The sequence below is a fragment of the Trichomycterus rosablanca genome, chromosome 20 (genome assembly GCF_030014385.1).
Source record: "Trichomycterus rosablanca isolate fTriRos1 chromosome 20, fTriRos1.hap1, whole genome shotgun sequence".
Lineage (NCBI taxonomy): Eukaryota > Metazoa > Chordata > Actinopteri > Siluriformes > Trichomycteridae > Trichomycterus > Trichomycterus rosablanca.
In genome coordinates, this window is record NC_086007.1 from 8,508,752 (window position 1) to 8,522,346 (window position 13,595).

Below are 13,595 nucleotides of genomic sequence, written 5' to 3' on the forward strand. Positions count from 1 at the left end.
GTCCTAGTTAATGAAAAGTCAGCCAGGCTCCCACGAAGGAAGGTGTTTTTTTTCCCTTCATATTGCACATCTACAGCAGTTACTTTCATAAAGTCATCTGAGTAAAGTCATTTCTGTTAACATTTGTGTATCTGTGAGAAACAACTTTTTGCCTTTATTTTAGATGGGCTTATTAAATTCAGATTTTATTGCCCACAAATCCTTTTTTCTCTAAGAATGACAGCTTTACAATGTCAGAAACTCTTAATAAATACATATCTATTATGCACTGGCTGCATAATCTCAGCTACAATTCTCTGTTCTCATTATGTGCAGTTTGACTAGATTTGACTTTAACAATTTTAGTCAAAGACATCAAAAGTTAGACATTAGAAGAACCAAACTGGGGTTTCTATCTTATTTGGGCTTTTGTTTATCTGTGCATTTATTTGTGATGGTATGTAGTTAAATAGCTACAATCATGACTGTTTAGACTTTATGACCTTATAACAACCATGGTCAAAAACAGATCACAGTTTCACCCGATTCTAACACTTATTAACTTATACTCTTGAACTATCTCTGTATGGTTTCATGAACTGGGCTGCTTGTTAACTACATAAATGAATAAGTGATCCCAGTGACATGGTTAAAAGTGATCCTGTGTGATGTGACCTCAGAGCAGGCAAAGTGGTAACACTAAGCTGGTGGGCTGGTTTGTTTAACAGTGAAACTAGTACCAGATGTGCTCAGTACTTTATCAGTTTCTCCATTTTTCATCTTATTAAAAACCAGTTTATCTTTTCCTCAGGATGTTTTTTGCATCATTACCTGTATAGTTTGCAGATTTATGAAGCACGACCAACACACTACACCCATAAACAAGAAATTAAAGATAATTAATAAATACACTATTATAAATGCTGTCCAGTATTAGTTCAAACAGTTAATATAAAACATGTTTTATGCTAGGACGTGTATGAAAATCTGAAACACAGAAAGCACCCTCCATCAACTAGTGGACATATCAAGAATTACAAGCTAATTCATCATCATGCTAGTCAAATGTTCGCCACATGAAATGCTTTTAGATAGGTTTATGGGTCCCTAGGCCTTATATTTTACATTAAATACCCAAACCCATTGTGGCCCCATGTGTGAATTTTATTGCTAAACATGTGCGTTACAAGCTGGAACCATTATGGATTTCACATAATTAATAAAAGGCATCAGAACACATCAACTCTTACCTTTATTTTAAAACATATTCTTTTGGAAACACACCCGTGTCAACATGCACGTTTCCTCTTCCACTGATGAACTGTTATTGCACTGTCTAATTTGCATATTGGTACAGGCTCTTTAAAGCTGAAATAAACATATTTTTATTACTCATGTCATTTTACATTTTCCCTGTATGAACTGTTTTTCATAAGTAGTTCAGCCTTTAAAAGATCCAAAATGTCCAAATGTTACATGCAACAACTTTCATAAGGTTTTCACTTAAAACTGCTTCACTTAGACACATTACAATTGACCTAACTGTACATACTTTGTAAAAGATTTCAAGTGTAGTAACTGGGTTTTTGCAATATAGTGTAATTAGATTAATCCCTGAACAATAATGAAAAAAAAAAAACACCTTTAATTAAATCTACGGCCATCTATGGAACGTAGATACCTGAAGTTTGTTGTCAGTGTCATATTATTCCAAAATTATAGGTATTACTATGAATGTGATGCCATCCATGAACTCCTCAACTCAAGATTTGAGAATGCCTGTGTGAACGTTTGCCCATTCAGGCAAAAGAGCATTTGTAAATTTAGTTAAGCACTTATGTTGGGCTGGCTGCACCTCAAAAATCATCTCAGACATTTAATGGGATTAAGGTCAGTGCACTGTTGCTCTCAGCAAACCTGTCAATTATGTCTTTATAAACCTTGCTGTACAAAAGGGCACAAACATGGTAAAACAGCAAATAGCCTTTCTTAAGCTGTTGGGATACGCATCTGAGCTAAAGCATTAAAAAGCAACCAACATACTCTTACATCTAAACCGAATAAGACTGACATTGTCCTGAATTTAGTAAAAGGTAATGGAATCCTGTACAGTCACTGTGATATCTGATAAAACAGCTCCCTCTAGTGCAGGATGTGTAAACTTACAGGTTTGTATTTCTTTACTGAGGCCATAGTAGAGCGGTCATTATGTAGAACACACTTCTGCGTTACTGTATTAACCACTGTATCAGAATTACATTAAAAAAAACAGTCATGTCCACCAAATTTAGTCTGATCTAATGCCCAAGATGAAAGCAAACCGTGAGTTTACACAGACATGCAGTTTATGTACTACTACATTTATTTTTAAGAATGGAGTGTTTTCCAAATGGCTGTTAATTTCTCTCTATAGGTAATATAGCCTACTAACAGATTAGGGCAGAGTCTTGACCACAAATAGACAAACAGCAACCTTCATCACTCTGCAAGGAACCTTGTATGACCTGATATGACTGGCCAGCAAACTAGTGCTCTAGTGCTCAATAATAAAAGTTTAAGTCTCTCTTCCTTTGCTTAAAGTTAGCAACCTTACATTGGCATACCATTTTTTCAGGGCTTCAAATATCTCTCAATTCAAGTGGGTTTTGTTGCCCCATTGTTTATAAATATAGTAAATTTAACAAACTAATACGATTCCCTGACATTTCATGCTGTGAATGTATGTTGACTGACATTAAAGAGTGCATCTAAACACATCGAATATACATAAAAAATATTATAATATAAAAGCAAAACATAAATTGGCTTGACTACTGCAAGAATCACCGTATCAGGTCAGTGTTGTATTAAAGTTTGAAAATAAAATCACAATAAATCCTGTTGTTTTTAGATTATTAAATAAGGTTGTATGCTTAAAATGTATGAGGTAAATGAAATCCTAATAAATACATTTAAAAAAAAAGTCAGACACCAAAGTCATACTAAAGTTCAAAAGGAAAAACGACAAGCCCAAACATGTATGCAAGCATAAATGTTTACATTTATTTTTATTGGAAAACATTTATTTATATATATTGCATATTATTTGTACACCTTTCACATGTTGGGTCCTCGAGTCATTGTTACAACTGAGCAATAACCATTAAAAGCACAACGGCTTAAAAGCAGAACAGTCTAACTATCGTCCAATCTAAGATCACCTCAAGAAATTCCTCTCTAAACCAACATTTCGTTGTACAATCAGCTTCGTCCCTCTGTAGTGGACCCTGGTGATATTTTTAATCATACTGCAAGCAAAGCACATGAGATTTGTAGCACTGAACAAGAAGTTCAGACAAACTCACAAGAGCAAGAGACGACAACTTGGAAAAAGGATCAGCAGCATCCCAGTCTGTGACTGGACAGATTTTACACCAGAATGCAAATATAGGAGGGTGCATGTATATGTATATGTATATATATATATATATACACACTTGTCAATTATATTATTTTATGTTCTAATTTACTAGAAGTTCATTTGTGTGAAGATCGAGGCTTAAGAGTATGTAGCACATCTCAAAACACTGGTTAAAACAAAGCCACAGATCATGCCACAATAACGGCGATACAAAGCTCACCAGACGTTTACAGTGGAGAACAACACATTTGAAAAGCTTAACACTGATAATAGCGATGATGACTCGTCTCATGCTTCAGCGGTACCACTATTTGCTTTCTTTACTCCATATACAGTCCTGTGTAAAGATAGTAGCCAATATACACAACAGACAGCCCATCACAATAAAAACAAACCAGTCAGCAAAGAAATTTAGCCCAGCTCTTCAGCTACACTTAATCTGGTGCCATCAAACCTTAGTGATACTTAATTTAAAGCTGTTTAAATACACATGATGTATAATACAATATTGGTGTATAAACATTGAGTTTTACTTACATTCATAATTTAATGTTGGAACAGAGTAGCTGAGCTTGAGTTAAAGCATGACTTCACCAAAAAAGGGCACATGCAATCATTCTCTAATTAAACGCTGTGTTTTTGCCATTTTAACAAATACCACACTTAACTTTATTATTATTAAAATGTTCACCACATGTAAATTACTGCCATCTTACACAAAGACTTCAATTCATTTTTAACTTGCGCACCATCCTCAAATTGTGGTGCATATAGAGACATTTGCTCCAAAATGGCTCATGCAGTTATGCTTGGTCCATTCATCTGCTGGGACTACTCTGCAATTTTTCTTGACTAAAGAGCGCTATTTCAGTTGGAGTCGGCGGAATTAAAAACTCGTAATATTTCACTGAAGTAAACTTCGGATCATTTTTTAATACTAAAGACAAAGTGATCTTAGTAGGACAAGCAATGTTAAGAGAGAAACAGAAAGAAGAACCTCTTTCACTTCGCAGTCATCATTTGCACGAACTCTGAAAAGAAAAACATTAAAGGTTTAGTGAAAAACCTGTTTTATTGCCTCAGCAGCTATACAGCTTCTTTACTATAATTTTGCCTCCTTTTCAACACTTTTTAAGCAGACCCCATAGAATAATTGCAAATATTTAAGCCGCATAATGGTTGTGAGTGAAACTGATTTTTAGCATTAAAATGTATTAATGAGCTTTGTATTGTATGAACACTTTAAGCATTTTAACATTTTGAAGCAGCTACATTTATTTTAACTCTACCAGTAAAACTCATAGCCAAGCACAATGCTGGATTATCATAAGGTAATGATTTATACTTGGAGAAGGCAAATGATATCTGACAATATGTCCAGTGCAGAGAAAAAAGGCTTATTAATTGTAAGAACTGAAATGCTGTCTAACGCGCTAACACACCACTGAGTCTTTAAACTCGCAAGTTCAAATCAGCGTCCACACACAAACACAACTGGTTTTGAGAGAGAGAAGATACAAAATGAAGAATAGGAAATAAGTAGTTTGGGAGATAAAGGGGGGCGGGGGGTTCGGAAAAGGGTCCAAAGAAGGAAAAAATGTATTTCATACAATTAAACGTTTGTACAAAGCCTATATAGCAAGAAGACAGGCCTTGCCAAGATCTAGACATTTAACCCAGACACAAGGGCCTGACAGCAAAAATGTCATAATTGGTAACATCAGCTGATAATTTTTTTATAGGTCTATATATACACACAGTGCTTTACTAATATGTTTGTTAATAAAAACAAACTTAAAATGCAGAAAAGATACATTTAAAAGTGTATCCTTAAACAAAAAAAACCCTGAAAAGTCCACAGGCTAGAACTGTTTAGTAGTCTGAGCATATAAGGTTTGTCAATGCTGCTGCAATACATCGCAGCATTATTGAAAATATAGCTTTGTATATACACACCAAATATGTTGTGTGTGCCTGTGGCACTGGCAGGAGTTGTTCAGTGTGTTTTGTGGTTGTTAAAGGACATTAAACAAACACATTCATAAGAGACACCCACCAACACTGATGAATTTAGCAAGTACTCAAGTTTTACAAATCATCAAACATTATCAGTAAGGGCTGAAAAACATGCACTGTATGTGTGTATTTTAAATGCTTTAAACTTGAACCTCCATCTAAATCTTTATAAACGGTAAGACCCCAAACATATACAAAATGTTTTGTTCTGCTACCCCTTGCTCTTCCAAGTCTTTTTAGAAGTCTATTTTTTCAGATCTCTAGCTCAGCAACCAACTCTGAATACTGTTCTAGTTCAACACAGCTGCTTTATCTTATCAAATAAACCAATTATTTGAAACTTTATTGGATTAAGGTTAGAACTGAAGAGCAGATCTGGACAACTGGAGTTTAGGATTAATGACTCAAGATTTATTAAGCTAGCAATCGAAATACGATTGTCTCTCTTTATCTTTACATAAAGATGACTGCAGTCTAGAAAAGACATGATAATGTGTGCCTGAGATAACTTACCTTCGTAATTCACCTGCCCATCACCGTCTATGTCTGCCTCTCTGATCATCTCATCCACCTCCTCATCTGTCAGCTTCTCGCCCAGGTTGGTCATGACATGACGCAATTCAGCTGCACTGATGTAGCCATTCCCATCCTGAAATAAAAAATGGAAAAATACTGTTAATGCCTAAAATCAACTCTATACTTTTAACATTAAAAAAAATCCCAGCTTGATTAGACAACTGAATGTCAAATATCAGCAGATAAGACTTCCTTTAATGCACATTTAGAATCATTTTGATTTTGTATGAAAAGTATGTAACTGTATTTGATTTGAACCCAACCTAACCATCCCTCAGACATGCTTATTCTGAAAAGAATGAATACAGGAATGTATGATGGACAGGGCACCACACACTTACCTACTGACTCATTTACACTAAGGAGCTATTTCATATAGCCAACTGACCTACAGCAGGGTTCTTCAGAAATTGGTCACAGACAAAAATAACAATTAAATAAACAAATTTGAACTTGTACACAAATGCCCCTTTGTGGATGCTTTATGTTACACCTTGTAAACCACAATGGGACCAGATTGCCACCAATTTATTAATGAAGAATATTTCGTTTTGTGTTTTGTTTTGATGAATTTGATGTGGTTTGCTGTGTTGCCTGGGTCACAGTAATAATCGTGGACAAACTGTGGGTCACTTGAAAAAACATTTGAAAAACCCTGACCTATAGCATCATACCTTCATAAAAACAATAACCAAAAAACAGGGTTCTTAAATCTTTGAGCTATGCAGCATCGATACTACTTACTGCACCAATGTCCTGCACTCTGCCAACATTTTATATCAAGTCATGACTAGACAAAATGCTGCCAACTTAACTGCTCACCTTGTCAAACACTCTGAAGGCTTCTCGGATCTCCTCTTCACTGTCTGTATCCTTCATCTTCCTGGCCATCATGGTCAGAAACTCTGGAAAGTCTATTGTTCCGTTGCCTAAGGAAATACCATACATCATGGTCAATGCTACATTAACTAGTCATGAGAACAAACATCTCATTTTAACAATAATAAGCCTAAATTATTATGCAGTCCATAGAAAACTATCAGTACTTTACTGCACTCCTTCACTCAGTTTTGCAGTTATAATTCTACATCATTCGTATGCCAGCATTTATTAACTGTAGTGTTTATGCACTGATGTCTCAGAAACTGCATTATATACATTTAGTTACGTAAGCACTTTCTGTAATAAACTAAGGACACTAAAGTTTAATTTGATCAAGCACATTTTGTATACTAAACTGCAGAATCAAACTGTAAACTGCTGTCTCACCATCTGCATCGACCTCATTGATCATGTCCTGCAGCTCAGCCTCTGTGGGGTTTTGGCCCAGCGAGCGCATCACAGTACCAAGCTCCTTGGTGGTGATAGTGCCATCACCATCTTTGTCAAACAGGGAAAATGCCTCCTTGAACTCTGAAAAGTGAAATAGTGCAATTTGTGAGAGTTCCACCCACAATGACTGCATAGTTTCTAAGCCACAATATTTGTAAACACACATTCTGTTTTTGTTATCAGCTATTAAACTAGTGAGTATGATACTATGATCTCTGAAACCACGTTCAAGCTTTTAGAGGATGTTTTATCAACACGTTGTGTATCAACCTGAAAAACACTTTAGCGCAGCAATCTGTTGAGACACAGCATTATTAAAATACAGAGTGGCTTAACACTTGAATGGCGAAAACCATTTATTCACAAAACATACCTCATATGTGTAAGATGATTTACAGAACAGTCTCAACCTGTTTGCCAACATGTTCAACACATAAAAACCAGCGAGCAACAGTACCACTTAAAGCCCAGACACATTTCACGGGGAATGGATCCATTAGTGTTAACATAATTTTGACTCATCCTGTATTAGACAAATGCTTTTTGCAAGCAATCCCATAAAATCTGTGGTTTTATCACGCTGCATATTGGCACATTGTGTACAAACATTTACACACACCAACACACCCCATTTGTGAAAACTTAGGATATTTTATACAATAACAAACAAGAATGTGACAATATTTCTCTTTAACCTTGATTTATCTGACAAAAGCAAAAGTAACTGACCTTTAAAGTTTTTACTGACCAATTTCATTGCATTTTTAAATGTAAACAAATTTTAATTTTAATGACTGCAACAATCTTTAAAGAAGTTGGGACAAGGACAACATACAAAGGTGAAAAGTAAAGTTTTACCATTTTAAAACACTGCATAATAGACAGGTGAATTGGTAATATGTGACAGTATCATGATTGGGTATAAAAGATGGCACAAGCTACAGGGGTAAAATTGTGCTGGCTTGGCTTTGCCTCAATTTCAGTTCAGTTGCGCAGTCACACTATTTGTGTTTCAGATTAAGGCTTTCAGAAAGGCTACATTTATTAAGCTGAAAAAGCTCAAACTTTTTATGTGAGCATGAATGTAAATGAAGTTAATTTAAAGACATGTCTTCCCTTTTTCCATCTGAAAGAGACATTTTAATGTTGGTGAAATTATGGCATCATGCATAAATGATAGAATTCACTCACCAGCAATCTGTTCCTCAGTCAGCTGATCTGCCTGTAACAGAGAAAAATGATAATGCAGTGTCACTATCAGACTCCAGTCATGAATCACTCCCACACATCTCAGTTTGGAGAGCAATGAAGGACATCTATAAATTTTCCTTAGCCTGAAATAGCCACGCTGGGTATAATTAGAGTGTGCCACAGAGAGGGTCACCAATGTAGCACATGTAAAATGACTGCACGTCTGTATGGCAGTTCATTAATCAGATGCTAAAACTGGGTGGTTTCACTTGGAGCTTTAGTTAGTAACACATTTCTAAGATTAAGCCTAAAGCTACACTTTTCTAAACTAAACACACTGTACTGTCTCTTCTCTCTGTGATGCTGTAAAAGAAACAGCAGTGGTCAATGCATTCAATATTTAATGTTTATTTTAGACTGGAGGGGCATTGCTTCCCGGCTTTGCTTTCTTTCAGTTTTTAATTAGATGTTCTACTTTAAAAAGGCAAATTAAGGTGAGCAACAATGCAAATGATGGATAATGCCTGCACCTAAGCAAAGAACAAAAGCAACCAAATATATCACAGTATTACAAACCCTCCTTTTAGCATTTTAGAGCTTTAAAAAGTCTTTCTTTTTTTTGTCTTTTTAATCAAAGTCTACTGTTTTACTGTCAAATGATGACAGACATTAACATGGTACTTTATTGGGAGTCTATTAAATTATAAAATTGCAAATTCTTGTTTAGCATCAAAGTCTCATCTTTAATACATTAAAACACAAAGCAAACTCAATCTTAAAACTACAATTTGCATATTGTTAGCCAACATTCAAAAATAGAACAAAAATTTTTAGGTTATCAGTTAACCAGGTAATCACCGGGATGCCAAGTGTCATGGTACCATATCATGACGATGTTTTTGCATCTTTCACTAATAAGAGTGTGGATGATTGACATCTATTTTCCTAGGTAGTGAAATAGGTAGTGAAAACTTTTTTACATCCTCTTTCATGAATAACTGTGCACCTTTAGCTCTTATGCAGTTTCTTGATGCTACAGCACAGTGTGCAGTTTAGATCACACAATTGCATTGTTCTCCAATTCAGATCTTTTTATATTTTTTAGTTACATCCCAATATACATCCAGTCTAGTAGTAGTGTAGTGCAGTGCAGTGTAGTGCACTAATTTGACTATTTATTACAGTTATGGTTGTTTTTATTAGGAGATTTTAACCCCTTTTAAAGTGTTGCAGTTACTTTTAGCTCCACCTTCACATGGTGTGGCTGGCTTACCCATTTTAAATAACAATTACTCCCAGAATGCTTTTTTTCTGCCTATCTTAAATCTAAGGTCTTTGTCAAAATTCCCAAATACCTCACTAGAAATGTTTGACTAACAACAAAGTGTATAGTACAAGTTGTCAGATAATTGGCTTTTAGACAAAAGGCAAAAGGTTTTCTTTTAGAAAAAGAGGTAATACATTATGAATCAATAACACATATGCATTTGGGACTATATGCTTGTCAGGGATTGACGGGGACCTGAGAAAAGTGATAAACAGGTCTTTGGAATACTAAACATCTTTTTATGGGCATTGTGAACATCCTGAAAGGCCGCTGATGGCTGCTTCTGGGCAGATTCAGTAAGTGCAGATTCATTGTCAGGCTGCTGCAGCAGCAGCAGAGATGACTGGGTTTAGGGCAGAATAAGAAGCAGAAGGAGGAGGGGCAGAAGAAAGGTTGGCAGCTTGCACACTTACACTCAAGTGCTGTTAAGATTCAAAAGCTTTAATGAATGCAGTGCAAAATGACTTGCAGCTTGATCTGTTTCTAATCATGTTTAGCTAAGTGTGAAGATCCTTCTCTATGTAGCACGACTGTGAACTAGTGTAATTTATAACTACAGTTATGGATCATTTTAATTTGTAGGGCCAGGCTTCGACCAGCTGTTCTTTATGGTTTACCTTCAATCTAGCAGGTAGGCTTTGTATGTGAAGGCACTTTGAAGACAAAATGCCAAGTATTACCAATATTACTGGTATTTTGAATAAAATTTCACCTACGTGTAGTGTTTTGTTTGTTTTTTTCTTTCTTGTTTGTTTCTGAATGACACTAAAGCAGAGCTGTTTGCATACTTTTAGCTGAATTCAGTCCACTAGGAAAATGGGCAGAATCAGCTGCTGCTGGTACGTGTGTGTGTGTGTGTGTGTGTGTGTGTGTGTGAGCGAGAAAGTGAATGAGTGAGTGAAAAAGAGAGCAAGCATGTGTAAGTGTGTGCTGTGCCCTCACTGCTGCTGTCAGTACTGAATGAGCTGCAAATCAGTTTTACATTCATTCGGTGCTGCTGTAGTGTTGCCATTATACAAACAGAACCGGAAGATTCAATAAATCGAGGAGTGGCTCGATGTTAGGAGTGCGGCAGTTATTGAACCTTTCCCTAGAGACGTCCGTGTTGGTGGATCTTGACGCACTGACACCAGCATCGGTCCACTCTTGAAGCTCTCCCAAGTTCTTGAATCAACTTTTCCCGGCAATCCTTTTAACACTGCAGTCATCCCTGTTGCTTGTGCATCTTTTCCTACCACTTGTTTCTCCTTTCAGTCAACATGATTTGATCCAGCATTGTGCAAAGAGCCAGCCTTTTAAACAATGACCTTCTGTGGCTGACACTCCTTGTGGAGGGTGTCGACGATCATCTTCTGGAATCCAGTCAAGTCTGCAGTCTTCCTCATGATTGTGGTAGCGTGTACTAAACTAGACCGAGAGATACACTGTATTTATACTGTTTATACGAAATGAAATATTCAAAAAATCTGAGATATTGGATATCTGATTTAGGAGCTATGAGCCATACTTATCTACAGTAAAACAAAAAGCTTGAAATGTGTATAGCAGTTTACATTTTTAATTACATCATAGTATATGATATTCTGTTTTAGATGCACCAGTAGTCGCATGAGTAGTAGACATTACCGATTAACTTTATAATATAGGGTTATACTGTGGCGTCCAGCTTTACATTGAATGATTCGACACTAGGCAGTACCAGGCTAATAAAACCCGCCCGCCACCCCCAACAAATTAAATGCGATCGGACGAATTTTCTAGAAGCATCTAGTTAACTAGCGGCTAAACCCAATGATGCCAACAGTTCCCAGACTGAGTTAACCTGTGCTTGGTGACATGCTTATTTTTGTACCACCTGTGATAAACCCGCCCACTCTATTTCTCCTAAAGGCAATGAGTTTACGGCATGTAAAATTAGCGAGCTAGCTTTAGCAACCAAATCAACAGATGCCAAAGGCAACAAACGCGCCCCTAAACGAATACTGCCGTACAAAATTCAAGAAAAACACAACAACGCGTCCCTGACCACACACTACCGTACTAATTAATGTACCAAAACAGCACCGAGCCCGATGCTTTAGCATTACCATGTAGTGCAGCAGTATGCGGTTTGGGATGCAGCTTCATTCAGTGTGCGCAGCTAGCCACATTGCTAACGTAATTGTTCATGAAAAGCAGAACGCCTGAAGAAAGCCAGAACAACGTTTTACTCACCATTTCGCTTCACTAAACTTCCAAATTATCTGCACAAAAACGAAACTGGACTTGGTGAGGACAGAATTTACAGCAGTTAGAATCAGTGTGGACTCAAAATGAAACGGATTGAGACCGGAAACCGAGACACCGCAGCCGAGCCCACCGCCAGATAGTGAGAAGGTGATCCGCCCACTTTTACACTGTATCCCTCCGCGCAGCTACATCATTCATCGGCATAGTTCCTACTTGTCTGGTCGTTGTATTTAAAACATTGAACAACGACGTTTTGGAGTCACTGTATAGAAATGACAAATATAATATTGGTGGAAAAGTGTTTTAAAAGTGGTTATGCTTAATAAATGGGTTTAGTTTTATTATCGGAATAAAGTGGTAATACTAGTATACAGTGTGAAACAGAAAGTACTATAAAGTTGATAGTGTCAATTCTGACAGTACAAAAATGGTAATAAACATACGTGTTCATACCTGAGAAATCAATTCCTAGTATTTTAAAAATAAAATAGTGTATGTTTTGATTTCGTATTTTAAGGATTGACCTCTTCAAGATAACAAACAATTGGATTTCACATTTCACAGTAAGTGTGAATGTATGCATTCCTTAAATAAATAAATAATAAAAACTAATACAGTGGTACCTTGTAACTCAATGTCCTCTACACTCAAAATCTTTGAAACGAGAAATTTGTATCCTTAAACTCAACGTTTTCCTTGAACTCAGTGTGTTTTTTTTTATTTATTTATTTTATTTCAAATTAACAATAAACAGCCGATTAATAAGCATAAGGAAACAATAAAAAAGTAAAGGTAAATTGCAGGTTGTATTGTATTCTTTATTTAATTTTAACTGTTTCCAATTGTAATTCAGTGTTTTTTATATTATATTTGTGTTATTTTCAGTGTATAAGTGTCAAAAACAACCCCGTTAATTTACTTTAGCCTAAAATATATGCAGTTCCACTGGACCATGGAACGCATTAACAGGTTTCCCATACATCCTTAGGAAAAAAATACCTTGAAACTCAACGCCTTTTAAACTCAACGCCACTCCCAGAACCAGCTGACGTTGAGTTTCAAGGTACCACTGTACAGGCCTCTCAGGTGGTGCAGCGGTAAAGTACGCTAGCTCACCAGAGTTGGGGTTTCGAATACATCGTATCGAATCTCAGCTCTGCCTTTCCGACTTGGCTGGGACAACGATTGGCTGTTGTTCAGGGTTGTTAGGGATAAGAAAGTCGGATCATAGGTCCTCATAACTGGTGCGATTGCGGCACCTGCACAGGGCTGAGGAATAGTGCTGATGGGGGTGTGGCCCTCCGTGCACAGTGCCTGTCAAGTATATGAACTGGACTCGTGCAGGTGAAAAATGCACTATCTGTACTGACTGTGCTTACCGGAGCAGTTAGTTGAGAGGCGTCCTCAGTCAGCGGTAAAGGGTCGCATCAGTATAGAGGACGCATTCAGGGTAATTGGACACGACCTAGACTGGGGGATAAAAATTGGGGAAAAAAAAAAAAAGGTACCACTGTACAATAAAATTATGTAACTGGAACTACAATT

General features: G+C 36.6%; 1 protein-coding gene across 1 annotated transcript; it reads right to left on the reverse strand.

Annotated features, from left to right (window-relative positions):
* Nucleotides 1-2,999: 2,999 nt before the first annotated feature.
* On the reverse strand, nt 3,000-12,176 carry calm3a (calmodulin 3a (phosphorylase kinase, delta)). Its single transcript, XM_063017295.1, has 6 exons — nt 12,036-12,176; nt 8,495-8,525; nt 7,241-7,384; nt 6,794-6,900; nt 5,909-6,044; nt 3,000-4,410 (listed from the first exon to the last, which is right to left on the reverse strand). The coding sequence occupies exons 1-6, from the start codon at nt 12,036-12,038 to the stop codon at nt 4,382-4,384; spliced, it is 450 nt and encodes a 149-aa protein (XP_062873365.1). The 5' UTR covers nt 12,039-12,176; the 3' UTR covers nt 3,000-4,381.
* Between the last annotated feature and the right edge of the window lie 1,419 nt (nt 12,177-13,595).

Coding starts and splice junctions, on each gene's coding strand:
- calm3a (XM_063017295.1), bottom strand. Junction 7,385..8,494: donor GACTGAGGAACAGATTGCTG/GTGAGTGAATTC, acceptor TTCACTTTTCAG/AGTTCAAGGAGGCATTTTCC. Junction 6,045..6,793: donor CCTTCAGAGTGTTTGACAAG/GTGAGCAGTTAA, acceptor TTTTTATTTCAG/GATGGGAATGGCTACATCAG.